This window comes from Podarcis vaucheri (genome assembly GCF_965113315.1).
Source record: "Podarcis vaucheri genome assembly, chromosome: 3".
Lineage (NCBI taxonomy): Eukaryota > Metazoa > Chordata > Lepidosauria > Squamata > Lacertidae > Podarcis > Podarcis vaucheri.
In genome coordinates this window covers 45,579,820-45,594,548 of record NC_138761.1, presented here as the reverse complement: position 1 = coordinate 45,594,548, position 14,729 = coordinate 45,579,820, and the positions used below count along the sequence as shown (strand labels likewise).

The 14,729-nt window shown below is 38.9% G+C and overlaps 1 protein-coding gene across 2 annotated transcripts in view; it reads left to right on the top strand.

Annotated features, from left to right (window-relative positions):
* Positions 1–14,729, top strand: part of SDCCAG8 (SHH signaling and ciliogenesis regulator SDCCAG8) — an 89,743-nt gene that overhangs the window by 52,974 nt on the left and 22,040 nt on the right. For both annotated transcript variants that reach the window (XM_082215023.1, XM_082215022.1), the window contains exons 15-16: positions 3,053–3,161; positions 7,504–7,635. In XM_082215023.1, coding sequence (XP_082071149.1) covers positions 3,053–3,161; positions 7,504–7,635 — 241 coding nt within the window. The remainder of the gene's footprint in view (positions 1–3,052; positions 3,162–7,503; positions 7,636–14,729) is intronic.

The window sequence follows — 14,729 nt, the reverse complement described above, 5'->3', positions numbered from 1 at the left end:
AAGCCTAGCCTGCCAAGATTTCCTGTTTCCAGAGAGGTTCCTTATTCCTGAGGAGCCTAGTTCTTCTGGACTTTCAAGTATGCACAATAAGACGACTTCCTGTGCCTACATTTTCTGATGTGATGTTCCCAATGGATTTCTGAGCCCAATTCCAGGTATTAATGTTGCAGTATAAAACTTAAAACAGCTTGAGACCCAACTATCTAAAGGAGCACCTTTGCTTATAGGTGCCTGCCTAAATCTGCAGTCCTTCCCATTGTCCCTTTATCAAGTAAAATTGCATAGTGTGATGGCATGGAATGAGGCCTCTGTGGTAGCGCTCCATCTCTGAAATGATCTCTCCCTGGAGATGTGCCTGGTCCCAACATTGCTCACTTTTCAGGGCTTTTTAGAGTGCCCTCGGTGATGGTGGAGTGTATGTGTGTAGTTATTTAGTTTATTTTAGTCTTTTGATGTTGCATTGTGGTTATGTTATCCACCTTTTGAGGGAATATGGTGCTGGTGGTTTTACGATTTATATGACTATTACTGTTTTATGCTGCTGGTTTTGTTTTAATATTATTGATAATTATATCGTTATATCGTTATAAGCTGCTTTGGTTTCTTTGATAGAGAGCAGGGTATTGAAATTTTAGATAAATAATGATTGAATGAATATATTTGTCCTTTCATTGTTCAGAGAAATTTATTGTCCTGGCAATCACAGTTTCTGCTGAGGTACTCAGTGACTAGCTGCATTGCCCTGGAGCACATGTGTGATCTTGTCTAGCTCCTGGGATGCTTCTCAGAGTATACCATTCTTAGAACAAGATTATCTTGCCTTTCTTAGCATCCTTTGCTAGCCTGGATTGCTAGCTCAACACTGAACTGACAGCCATCTCAGTTTCAAACTGTGTTCTGTTTGAATTATGCAGCAGTGACACCAATCCTAGCAGGCCAATCTTTGCTAAAAATGAATGCAATTATTTGCTTTATGGCTTCATTCTACACAAGTGTATTAAGGGAAAGGGACTATTTGTGGCATCTCTCTGCATTCTATACAGCACTTCTGCGTATAAGCAGCTGTGACTTGGCATAGATGTTCAGAACAAGTTGTCATTTACTTTTTCCTTCCTTATCTGTAAGATCTCACTTAATTTGCTTGCTTTGGAGAATAGTATTTTGTGCCCATTGATATTTCTAATATGAATAACAAGAATGGAAAAGTTAAGACATATTGAACACAAATATCTCATCTCAAATGCAGTTATATTAAATTGCTTCACAGATGAAGGAACTAGAATTTTATATGCTATTTAATTGAATACTCTGGTTTTTGTTTTTCATATAGAGGTCTGATCATAGTGCTTGCCGTATTCCATATTTTCCCTTGACATTTCATTTGATGAATTAGTGAATTAAAATCTTCAATAATTTAAAACTGAAAAATTCAAGATTTTTGCTATGTTATGAGGTACAAGATTTCAAAGCTCAATTCTCTCCCCACCCCAACCTATACCCATGGCCTTTTTCACATATGTTGTCTTCATTTCCCAGTGTTTCCCATGTTTACAGTAAATTGGAGCTGTTGGCTAACAACTGCAAGAAGCTGTTCAGTTAATAATTTCAGTTACATATAAGGAAAATATTATATTTGCACTTTCTGAAGATCGGTCAAGTTATGGTGTCTTCATACGAACTTTCTGTACCTTCGGTTTTCTCTTAAAGACATGTATATTGTGCTGTACAAGTCTTCCTTAACTGATGTTTCAAATATACTTCACATATTCTGTGATCCATCCAGCAAACTAATATGACTCAAATGATAGCTTTTGTCTATCTCATGTGGAAGTTAGCTTGATTACATTAGCTGGTAGAACATGAAATATATTTTCTAAGGTCAGGTATTTGAGCTCTAGACCACTGTAGTTTGGTGCTGTGCAGATGTCCTTGGCAAGGGACCATATAAAAGAATTTAGCAATCAAAAGAGGAATGTGTTTTGGTATCACTGGAATAATCTTTGTAGTACTATAGAACAGTATATAGTTACAGACCATAACATGAACATATTAATGATTATCTGCTGTGAAACTGCTCATTAGATTCATGTGTAACTACAGAAAACTTTGTCATTGTAATTTCTCCTAAAAACCATTACATTTAGGACTGCTGGAAAGTGTGTAATGTGTGGCAATATATATGCATCCTGTTTCATACACAGAATTACTTTCCATGTAGGAATTTTATCAGTTTGAACTAGTGCTGATGGTAAATTTCTCCACGTTCACCGACCCTTTCACCAGGGATGGATTGGAGCCGGGAATACATTTTGGTTATTTTTCTAGAGCTCCAAAATGTTGGGTTGTTTTGGGGGAGGGTTTGTGAGGGATGATGGTCTTATCATTGCAGAAGCTTGCTCTGTATATTTCCTTTGTTTAAAACAGTAGAAGCAGTGCATTGTCCTCTCTAAGTCATTCCAGAGGTACTCTGGGAAGGCAGCATGGTGGCCAGACCACCACTGGAAATTGGAATGGCATTCAACTGTCAGCAGACCCACTGAAATTGATGGACATGACTTAATTGGTCCTGTTAATAGGTCTACTCTGAGTGAAATTGAATTCCATCCATCATGACCATAGCTACTGCCACCAAACCCTCAAAAGAAAGGGAGCACAAACCATTTCAGCCCTCAAACCTTCCCGCAAAAATCAGTCCCTAATCTTGGGATTTCAGGGTGGTTCACTACAGCTCAAGTTTGAAGCAACCTTAAAATGGGAAGGCGGAGACAAAGAAATTGGTAGGGGGCTTCTCTCACACAGATTTAGTCATGGGCAAGTAAGATCAAGATGCTCAGGAACAGGCTTGAGCATGTGGTTTTCTTAATACTTTTGAAGGGACTTTCCTATTACGACTTTCCAAAGAGATTAGGATACCAATTTCTTTAATTGAAAGTTAGGTTCTAGCCTTAATATAACACTTTAAAATGTTGCTTCTAAAATGTCCTGTATTGCATTTCAAACTTTGTATATGTAGAATATAACATACGCACATTTTTTAATGTATGATTTCTAGTTAATGAACTGGATTCCTTGCTGAGTTCACAGAATGCACTCTTATCAAAATTAAAAGAAGAGTGTTGCACATTGGCAAAGAAGCTTGAAGATATGACAGAAAAAAACAGGTAGGCAGCATTTTTACTCTTTGTACACAGAGCTACTTACAGGCTTACTACTTATGAGTAGCTAATAGAAATTTGTGAATTGATAAGCCATTTTTACAGCACTTACATAGTTCAGTTTTAGTATTATGTTTCTAGTCTTCCATATTCCTCAACATATACATAAAATGTGAACAAAATCACATACACAACCAGGTCTGTCCCACTGGTGAGGTAAGGTGAGCACTGGGGGATGAAGGTGGGTGCGGTCTGCCCCAGGTGTCTTTCCTGAGGGGAGGTGACATTGCCGCCTCTCCTCCCTGGGCTGCTCGCAGCACGCCCCATCCCTGCGGGCTGCTAGCCCTGCCCCCAGGTGCATGGCATGCTAGCTCCGCCTCTGAAGGTGAGGCAGTTGCCTCGGATGGTGGAAGCCTAAGAGGCAGCACCTGTCTCACCTCCGCCATCAGCAGCACTGGTTTCCAAGGAGATCTTGCCCAAATCTTATAAGATCTCACGAGTGCATAAGGTCTCACAAGATTTTGGCAAAATCTGTCTGAAAACTGGCACTGCTGCCCATGCTTTGTGGATGCCACTGCACAATGCAGGTAAGAGAGCCATGGTACCAGCGGTGAGGCAGCAGTGGGGGAGGGGTGGAAGTGAGGGAGGCAGCACGTTCCCATTTCTCCTCAAGCAACATGCTGCCCCTGTACACAACCAATGTGGGCAGACTACTTTCTTTTTCCATTTCTGTTCACTTAAGTCTTAGGATACAGTAACTTGATCTTTTAATGTAGTGTGAGCCACAGAAAAGCCCTCAGACAAATATCCCATGCACACACCTGTTACATTAGAGCTACTTACCGCATGCCCAGCTTATACACAATTAGTGTTAATATACCTGTGGCACTAATGTAGCAACATGTATGTGGACAGGTGCATGTGGTAACTGTATTCAGACATGACAGAGACTACAAAGACTGCTGACACATCTTTAAATCAAATCTTATATAGTGGTGCCTTTGAGGTACATATCCCTTTCCGCTTTGCCCACTTATTGGTGAGCATATAATCCCACCTTGCAAAAAGTAGGTGCTTATAGCTGATAAATGCCAAATGTATTGGCTGCATTGAGTCATCACAATAAATTATGGCCTATCTTGACAAACAGAAGCCTAACTTCCTTCTGGGCTTGCGTTGTCCCACCTCTCCTCTCTGCCTCCAGCGTAGCTGGCTTGGGATATGGCACCTCACCAACACTACTAAGAAGTAAGGACACAGCTTTGGGTCTGAAGCCCAGACATTTGTTAATATGCTTCAGAAGGTAGTAAAAGATCCCCTTCTCTTCAGATGGTGTGTGTTGAGATCTGTCCCCAAACTCTGATTTGTATGGAAGACTCACGTGGTTATAATAGTGTGCTATAGTTGAAAGAGCATTTCACTTTCTAATTGAGAGACAATATATGGTGAGTTTCATTGCTCCAGTTAAATGATATATATTGAATTGTAATTGTTTACACTTGCTCCTTCACCTTCACAATTTATTCTCTGATGCTGACTGGGTTTGTACCTGTTTTGCTCTGTAGCTGTTGGCATTAGCACAGCACTTTCTTCAAACTATACAGGGCACCCAGGGACACCCAGGGCTCGGAGCAGGCCTAAGAAATGCTGCTTAAATGCTTGCTGGTTTTTTCCAGAAATTGTGTAGCTTCTGCCAGGTAGTTTCAAAAAGAAAAGTCATTTCCCAATTATTTGTAGTGTAGTACAGATAGGTTTTGTGATTCCCCCTCCCCAATCACAGGCCTCACCATTTTTCTGATTGAGCTTCACAAATTAATGCCTATTAAATACTCACATACTTTGGGTAAGATTGCCTAGGATTGGAATTAAAGATGCATAAAACATTTTGAGGGCTTCTGTTGAATATACTTAGGTTGCCTAAAGATGAATTTACGTTATGGAAGTGGGTTGCAAACATGCTTTACTGTGTTCGGATATTACCTTAAGTAATGTATTAATAAAGCTAGCCTTCAGGCGTAATTGGTGTGTAGAATCTATAATAATAAAAATTGTAATGAGCGAAAATTTCGCTACATATATGGGCGGATCTTGGAAGTGCTCGATTTACTCCCCTCAAGCTGCACAGTTGACACTGTGTACACATGCAAATGTAAAAATACAGTACTACAGTGTTCTCTGTATAATTTTGCTTACCCTCTTTTTGGGTTGTCCCAAAGTTTGAGGCTTGTGGATTGATGCTTGACCCTGCCCATTGTGTATTTGTGATTTCGTTTTGTAATTAAGGGCAACAATGGGAGTCCATTGGGTCTCGTTATATATAATGGTTGGTTTAATTTGTTTCACTTCTATCTTGTTAATTGTAAATTGATCATTAAGATTTGAATTCTAATCTGTCACTAGGGTTGAGTGTATTGAAGCTAGAGAAATGATCCTGTTTTTAATCACTGATGATGAGAAACAAATTTTACCATTTCAGTGCATATTGCTGTCCATATATTTTAACACTATATTTTATGGTGTTATAAATATTGTTAAATGACTTTTAGTGTAGTTTTACTGTTTGACTATAATGGATAAATTATATTACCATTTTGGCAACAGTAGGCATCCAACTGTGTGAGTTTAATTGAAGTAAAGAACACGCACCCGGTTGAACTGTTTTTCTGCATGTTTGATTGGTGCTCTATTAGAAGACGGCAGTCATTACACTGAAGCACTGTGAGGAAAACATTTGCCCAAGGTAGAGAATCAGAATGCCAGACATTCTGAAAAAAACATACTACGGCAGTGAGACTCAGCCCCTTTTCTGAATTATCGAGTTTTCAATTAAAATCAATAGAACCTACCTCACATTTAATTATAATACTATGAAATGGTCAGATTTGTGAGAAATGAAAAAACCATTCTAATGGACAACGCATCTAGGTTGGAATTTCTATGCTGCCTACCAAAGGTTGGAGGAAGAAAGCTGGCCATAAGCCACCTTTGTACATATCCTAAATGTTGAATTGATTTAAAGGATAGTGCAGCTTTTTGACAGCATCAGATTTACGGGGGCTTCCTGATGTTTTATTTTGCAATACTACTGCAATCATACTATTTCCATCACTCTGCTTAGAATTCAGACAAACTTGTTGGGCAAGTAGCAAAACCTAGAGTCCTAAGCTAGACTTCACCCAAGGAATCCCTTCTGCAATTAATCGGTTGGACCCAGCTCTGTTCCTGGGGGCCCAAGTAACCTCAGTGGCTAGAAGCCACTTTTACCAGTTCTGCCTGGTATGATAGCTATGACTGTTTCTGAACTGGGAAAACTTGGCCACAGTAGTTCAGGCATTGGTGGCTTCAAGATTGGATTACTGCAGTTTCCCTTGTCTTTGACCTGGAAACTGCTGCTAATGCAGATTACTGCAGCATATAACAACTGTGCTGGTTGAACCCAGGCCAAATTCAAGGTGTTACTGTTGTTACATAAAACTATTAATGGCTTGGGATCGCCTTGCCCAGCATGTGACCACTCAACTTCTTTCATCTGTGAAACTGGTACTATTACATGTGCCACACAATACTTTTTCTGCCCTTCTATGAAATCTTTCTTTTATTGTGGGAGTACCTACACTTTGGAACTATGGGCATCAGGTAGATACATCTACTGTGTTCTTTTTGGTGCCTGCTTAAAACGTTTTTGTTTGTTTTGGCAAGTATTTCTAGACATGTAGATGCTGATGTGTTTTAATCTTTTTTTCGCTTACTGCTTATTTTAACTGTCTTTATGGATAATATTAATATTTCTTAGAAACTGCTTAGAGGTTTTGTTACTCTCCAGCAGTATATAAATTTTGTTAGGTAAAACAGATGAGAAAAGAAAAAAGATACTTTATGTTGAACAAATCTGTAGAAATCAATTTATTTTCCTGTACTGTTTTATTAACATTTGTATAAAGCCTTTTTGTAGTGTGGACCTTCTTGCAGTGTCCAGTCCATTTATTGTGCATTTATGGAGGTGTAAGTTCACTGAGTTCAGTGGAAATTATTTCCCATTAAATATTTAGGATTGCAGTTTTGCAAGAACTTTATAATATCCTCTTCTTGCCTGGTGGTTCATATCAAAGAACGTATAGTATTGTATAAGGTGAGTTTCATGCATTACTAATAGCCATCTTTCTTGTAACCCATCTGCCAAAAAATATTCCATACAATTTTAAACCAACTGCTGCAATACTACTTATTTTATTTTTAAAAGTAAGTAAGATGCTTGCCATGGAGATGTATACTGGACTTTTGTTAAGGTGGTTGCACACTGCAGGATAAAATCTGGCAACATCCATCATCAGTGTGCTTAATTCTCCAGGTCTGAAGTCAGCCAGCTTACTCAGGAAAATGAATATGTCCATGACAGACTTGAGAAAATGCTGAAAAGGAATGATGAATTGGAGGAGCAGTGTATCCAACATGGAAGGATGCATGAAAAAATGAAGCAAAGGTAGGAGGATTTAGTAATTTATCCCTATGTGGGTCTACTATAACAAACCTTGTGGTTTCTTTGATGTGCATGTTCTTAAGTTTCAGGAACAAGATCAAACTATTTTTGACACTGGTTTCATTGTGTAAATATTCTGGGTATTGTTTCAATACACATGCATGGTATATTAAGCATTACAGTGGTACCTTGGGTTAAGTACTTAATTCGTTCTGGAGGTCCATACTTAACCTGAAACTGTTCTTAACCTGAAGCACCACTTTAGCTAATGGGGCCTCCCACTGCCATTGCGCCACCAGAGCACAATTTCTGTTCTCATCCTGAAGCAAAGTTCTTAACCTGAAGCACTATTTCTGGGTTAGCGGAGTCTGTAACCTGAAGCGTATGTAACCCGAGGTACCACTGTATACATGCACCCTATATTAAACATGCACTTAAACCCCCCCCCCAGTTAATTTCACACACGATTTTAGGCTGTTTATATTGTCTGCACTGACACTCATATGAACGGTCTAAATATATGTTATTCAAATAAGCTTGTGTCCTATTTAAGCAGCAAGTATGTTTGTGTCCTAATCCTTCATTAATTGGCATATTTTTCACTGGCTTATTTTAAACCTTTTTTACTTCCTTATCCGTAAAACTTGAAATCTCATTTAAATATCAACAGAACAGCAGTTACCTTTTAAATAAAATGTTTGAACATAGAATGTATTTTAGCTCCCTACCCAGTAGAGGCTAGCATTGATTTTGATTTTAGGTCTAGGCGCCACACTCTCCTTAGCAATAACAGAGTAGGGAGTGGGGTCAAGTCTCCTTCGTTTCCCATGTTACGCTTCCTGAGAGAGAGGTGGCAATTTGTATGGTTACATCTGACCCAATGAAATACTACAGAGCAGTCGTTGCTGAAAAGTTGTAGAGCACTTGAAATTTTTCTGATGGAGGCTATTCTCTCCCATCTCACGTGATTCCGCTTTGTATTCAGTTGCAAATCAAAGCTCTTGCTTGTTGCCTCAGAGGCAGCTGACCTTCTCTAACATGCCATCTGCAATCACCCCTACATCTGCTTAAGAAATGCCACTTCTCTGTTTTTTTCCTCTCGCTGAATTTCTAAATGTCTTACTTGCTGTTTATGAATCTTGTCGTTTATAATCCTTTGGCCCAATTTCCATTCCCCTTGGTAATATTCATATCAGAATCTATTAAGTTGCATTTTAGGAGTCAAATGCTTTATAAATGGCAACGTGTTTGCATTTGCTGATTTGGTAATTTTATCTACATTATGGACTGTTTCCTTATACATCCATTCTCTGCTAAACTACCATTTTCTTAAAGGAGGGACTTAACTGGATGCCAGAGGACACTTTCTTGCTTTCTTGTTTTCTTCATGTCATGTCCCACAGTTTCAATCTCAAAGGACCCTCAGAGTGGCTTTATCTCGGTTTCTGCTTGTCTCAGTGAGTTGATGTGGAATCTGGAGTGTCTGTCTTTTCTGTTCACAGAAAGAGAGAGTCAGACCTTTCTTTCTTCAGGTTTGTTGAGGGGAAGGAATAGGACTTTCTCCTACCCAGTGAATCCCTCACAGACAGCTAGTGGAATAATTCAAAAGGTTATTACCATTTTTGAATGGAGGGAATTCTGTTGTCAGCAATGCAGGGAGTTTTCATGGCTTGGTCTAGTGTTCTGATCGAGGGAAATAATAGTACCTCTCTATTATGCCTTGGTCAGACCACACACAGAGAACTGTGTCCAGTACCAAGCACCACAATTTAAGAAGGATATTGACAAGCTGGAAGGTGTGTAGAGTAAGGGAGCCAAGATGATAAAGGGCCTGGAAACCAGCCTTATGAGCAACAATTGAGGAAGTTAGGTATGTTTAGCCTGGGAAAGAGGAGACAGCCATACTCAAATATCTAAAGGGCTGTCATATGGAAGAGGGAACAAGCTTGTTTTCTCCTACTCTGGAGGCTAGGACCCAAGCCAATGAAGATTCCGACTAAACATACTCTGAGAGTATGAGCTGTTTGACAGTGGAACAGTCTCCCTCGGGAAGTGGTGAACTCTCCTTCCTTGGAGGTTTTTAAGCAGAGGTTGGGTGGCCATCTGTCACGGATGTTTTAGTTGAGATTCCTGCATTGCAGGGGATTGGACTAGATGACCCTTGAGGTCCCTTCCAACTCTAAGATTCTATGATTCTATCAATGTCTTTAAGGCCTACCTATGTATTCACATCAGAATCAGCCACGTTCGTGTATGTTGGGAGGCACTTTCAATCCCAAGCAGTACTCTTCAGGCTTTTGATGCCCCTGAATGGCAGTTTCTGTCAACTTCTTCACATTGTTAACACCACCAAATAAAACGCTTTGAAGTGCCAACCTATTGGTTAGAGCTTATCTAAATTTACCGTGTGAATGAGAATCCCACCCCCCCCCCCAGAGTGCAAGTTCTTCCAAACTGGTGACCTTGTATCTTTTTCTTTTATTTTTAGAGCATAGTAACAACACTCTGCATTTTTCACCGCTGTACTAAAATATATACTTGGCCAACGTATGAAACATCATTACCATGGCAGTGCCTTAGGGCAGAGAGAACAGCTCAGAAATATGATAGACAGACAGGGTTTTTAAATGCTAAGTCCTCTCTTGTTTCTTATCTCTGAATGAGGCATGCTCATGTATTTATAATTAACACAGAAAAAGTTATATAGAACAAAAATACGGTTTAAAAACCATACCTTTTCATATAGAATAGCCACTCTTTGCTCAGTTACACGAGCTTGTCATCTTCCTGATACTTGTAACTCCAAAACACAGTTTTAGAGTCTATGTAGCTCCTTTTCACTTGCTATATACATCTATGTGCATGATTAATATTTTAAAAGGGTTTTTAACACATACTTGATCTCTTTCAAGTACCACAGTTCAAAGGAAAAGCCTAGAGGATTGGCAGTTTGGGGCAGATGTGTGTCTATTCCTCAGGCATCAGTGGCTGTATGTTAACAATTTTTTTAAAAAATGTTACAGCCATCTGTGTAACAAGACAGCAGAGATCTGCACTTGCCTACTACTATAAATAAGAAGGAATCTTGTCTGGCTTCAGAGAAGTTGGATTTATAAAGACTTGATGTGTCAAATCCTAATTGTGTACCATGCTGCTGGGATGTGTTGGCAGCCAAGAACCTGAAGTGGTCTTCCCTTCAGACATTTTAGGAAAGCACAGCATTTCTGGAAGCTGTCTCTCCAACGTATGTGTGATTTGAAGGTTGTGTTTTTTTTAATGTGCCCTTCACCCAACGGAATTGCCTGGTTTCCCCCTTCCTTCTCTCTTTCTCTTCCCCCTCTCCTCCTACATAGACAGTATATATGACTAAACAACACTATTGTGAACTTTAAATCTTCAAGTGACCCATTTAATTCATTTGAGTGAAATCATGGTAAAAGGGTGAATGGTTGCAATTAACTTATTGTTTTTACAAACATTGTAGAAATTGTGCAGTCAGTTCTGTTTAGAAAATGTGCTGTGGATTAACAACCAGTTTGTTTTTACTTTTTAATTGGCTTTCATTTTTTAAAACCCTAGGGTATGATCCAGACCACTATGTGTTCAGCTCCCACACAGATGATTCCCAAATGATCAATAAAATCTGGTTTGCTTCCTATTGTGCCCCTGTGTACACACAAATGGGCATGAAAACAATCAGCACAATAGGGTACTAGAATAAATGAGCAATTTGTGTACATCTCCCATATTTTCGTTCATCTCTCTTTCCCATCTTGACATAAGTTACTTGTACTCTGGGACCCATGCCTGGATGTAGGCAGAAGGAAAGGGGTGTGTAAAAGAGTCTTCGTGTGAGGGTCTGGCACCTGTGGTGATCTGGATTACTTTACAAAACAGCTTGAATTATCTGTCATGTGCAGCAGGTTTAGTGTGGTTTCTGCACAGAGACGGATGCTATGTTTGTGGAAAGGTTCTGCCCAACACACAAGAGAAGAACACTTATACTTCTTTCAGTTTTATGGCATTGCATAGATGGATATTGTTGTAAAAAAATGTTTTTCCTAAAGCACTTGTTTATACCTAGAAATAAATACGGCTATCTACCTATATGAACGTTTTGCAGCACATGAACTGCTAGACTGAATGGGTACATTATTTCATTATACAGATTTTTTTAAAAAAGCTATTTACAACAATCTTTGGTGCAGTATGACTAACTATTTAGCAATTTACGTTCAAAATAAGCAAATAATGTAATGATGTAGAAATACATTGCCTGCAATCTTCACATTTCTAAATGTTTAGAACGGGTAGCCATCATAGTACCCTCTAGATGTTGCTAGACTACAACTCCCATCATACCTGACCATTGAGGATGCAACTGGAGCTGATGGGAGTTGGAGTACAACAACATTTAGAGAGTACCGCAAGGAATACCTCTAGTTTACTATATAAAGAAAGCAATGATGCAAATCTATTTATCGGATTGTGTACAATAAGTATATAAGACTATTTACGTCACACTTGAAAAAAATTATTTGGCAAACATTCTTGATCAGTTTCACACCATTGTTTTTCCAGCTGAAGCATGGCTAAGTCATATGATGAGTTTATTTATGCCCCACAATGTCAGCCCACAGGTAGAAGAACTTAAAGTCACAAGTAAATGACATCCTTCATATTCTTAGGTACCTTTCAAACATTGGAGCTGCTAATAAGATGCTTGTGAAAACAGGATATTGTTGTGTTATGAGCACACACTCTCCTATTTTAAATTCTGCTTAAGCCATACATTTTTTTCTTTTTAAAGTATTTCTGCCATGGCCGAGATTAGAATTTGTTACCAAAAAATCCTGTTTGCATGGCCCAAACTTTCAGTATGTTTTATCTTAAGAAAAGCTTCAAGCTGCTAATCTAAGATCAAAGGATTGAGTCAATGCAACATAATCCTAGCAGATTTATCAAAGAAAATTGACTAAGTAATACTAGATAACAAGAACACCATGATATATCCCATGACAGGCTTCTGTTTCAGAAGCTACTCAGGAAAATACCCATGGACAGAAGTTACCATCACAGAAAATACCCTCCTTTTACTTTCAGATCCATATTGTGCAATAATTCTTAATGGGACTCTGCTTCTTCTAATAACATATTTCTAGTGGTGTGGTTTGCCTTTTAATGGTGTATATTTAAATTCCTGTCTAATTACATCTGTCTCACTTTTCTTCATTCCATATTATGGATGCATCTGTTTTTTAAAAAGCTTGGTTTCTGTGTAGAATCGCTACAATATTTCAGAATGCTCAGTACGGGGTTTTGCAACTACCAACCAGAGAAAGATCCCGCACAGCAGTTCAGCAGCAAATACCCACTTTGGGTATTGAATAATAATTGAGATTTTGTACCGGCCTTACATGAACTCCAAATAGCAGTAAAATCTAATTACCAGCCCATTTGGTAAAGTACTTTAAGTGGTACCACATTTGCTTGAATTGCCGTGCTCTCTGTGACTTAAGGTATTTGGAATTCTTTTTTTCAAAGAGAGAGAACTTAAAATAAGTACAGATGAGTGTGCCATAAAACATTGTTAAAGAAGTATTTCCAAAATTACATATTTGCTATTAATAGTTATACTGGGGACTCAAATGGAAGTCATGTTGGGAAGCAACACAAATTAATTTTACCTCTACCACATGGGTAGGCAAACTAAGGCCCGGGGGCCGGCTACGGCCCAATTGCCTTCTAAATCCTCCCCGTGGACAGTCCGGGAATCAGTGTGTTTTTACACGAGTAGAATGTGTCCTTTTATTTAAAATGCATCTCTGGGTTATTTGTGGGGCATAGGAATTCGATCATTTTTATATTTTTCAAAATATAGTCTGGCCCCCCACAAGGTCTGAGGGACAGTGGGAAAAGTTTGCTGATCCCTGCTCTACCTCATTTAATTCAGACAGAGGTATTTGTGCATTGTGGCTACTTACAGCACTAGGTAGTGAAGAGAACACAGGAGGAAGGAAGTTTTCATTCCAAAATGTGCATTTTATCAGGAAGCTTACCTGGAGATACTTTTGGCAACTAACAACATTTGAATATCTACAAGAAACCAGCTTGCTTATAGTTGTAATCTTGTATTCATAGGAGCCAACTCCTTGGGCCCAATTTCCCTCCCCCCATAAAATGTTTGAGGGAGCCAGGCCAAGTCGATCGGCATTGCCATTCAAATGGTGCGTGTGCACCGCATCTTGTGATTGATTATGTGGGGTAGTGCTTACCTGCCCCCCATATTTTATTCAAGTTGGCACCCCTGCTTGTCTTTACTACTGCAACATGCATTCTCCTTTATTGTTTTGGGAATCATATTCTATGAAGCAATCTAATTCTCTGCACAGTTGTTTGGAGAGCATAGTATCAACATAGCTTTAAGTTTACCAAGTCTATAAATCATGATTGTGCACCCATTGGAGGGATATTTCTTTTATGCTGTTGAGGCAATTGCTAAGGAGACATGTATTTTTTTCTGTGACCATTCCTATTGCTTAGTTCTTGGGTGCATCGTTATCTGAGTCAGGATCTGTGTTGGGTTATGTGACTTACCACTTGCTAAGTTGCTGCTTCTGTCAAAGGCTGCAGTGATGCTGAGCTTCGTCATTTGCTTTGTTGTGTCCATTTGGTTTTATAAATTTTTACAATAAATTCCCTGAATTTCACCTTTGTGGAACTTAAATAACAGTGCAAGTTCATGTGGTCCTGCTATCTGCTTCTTCCCCCAGAAAAAGAAAAAGAATGAAATGAATGATTTCTGTCAGCTAAGCATCATGTGTTATATTATTTCCGTTAACCTTTTTCTTTTCAGAAGGCTTAGGAGAGTTTGACCTGACCAAGCTAAGATAAAGCACATCTGTGTATTGCAAAATTCACAGTTGGACAATACCCTTATTAGAACCAACCAAAATGACACACACTGTAAAAGCAGATGGTCTTGAGCATAGCTGAACAGCGCTTTTTTTTCTGAAACAGCAAAAATACAGAAAGATTTTGTGGTTGCATCTTTGGTTTCAGCAACTGCAGTGTAGAACAAAACTGAGTGTTAAAAT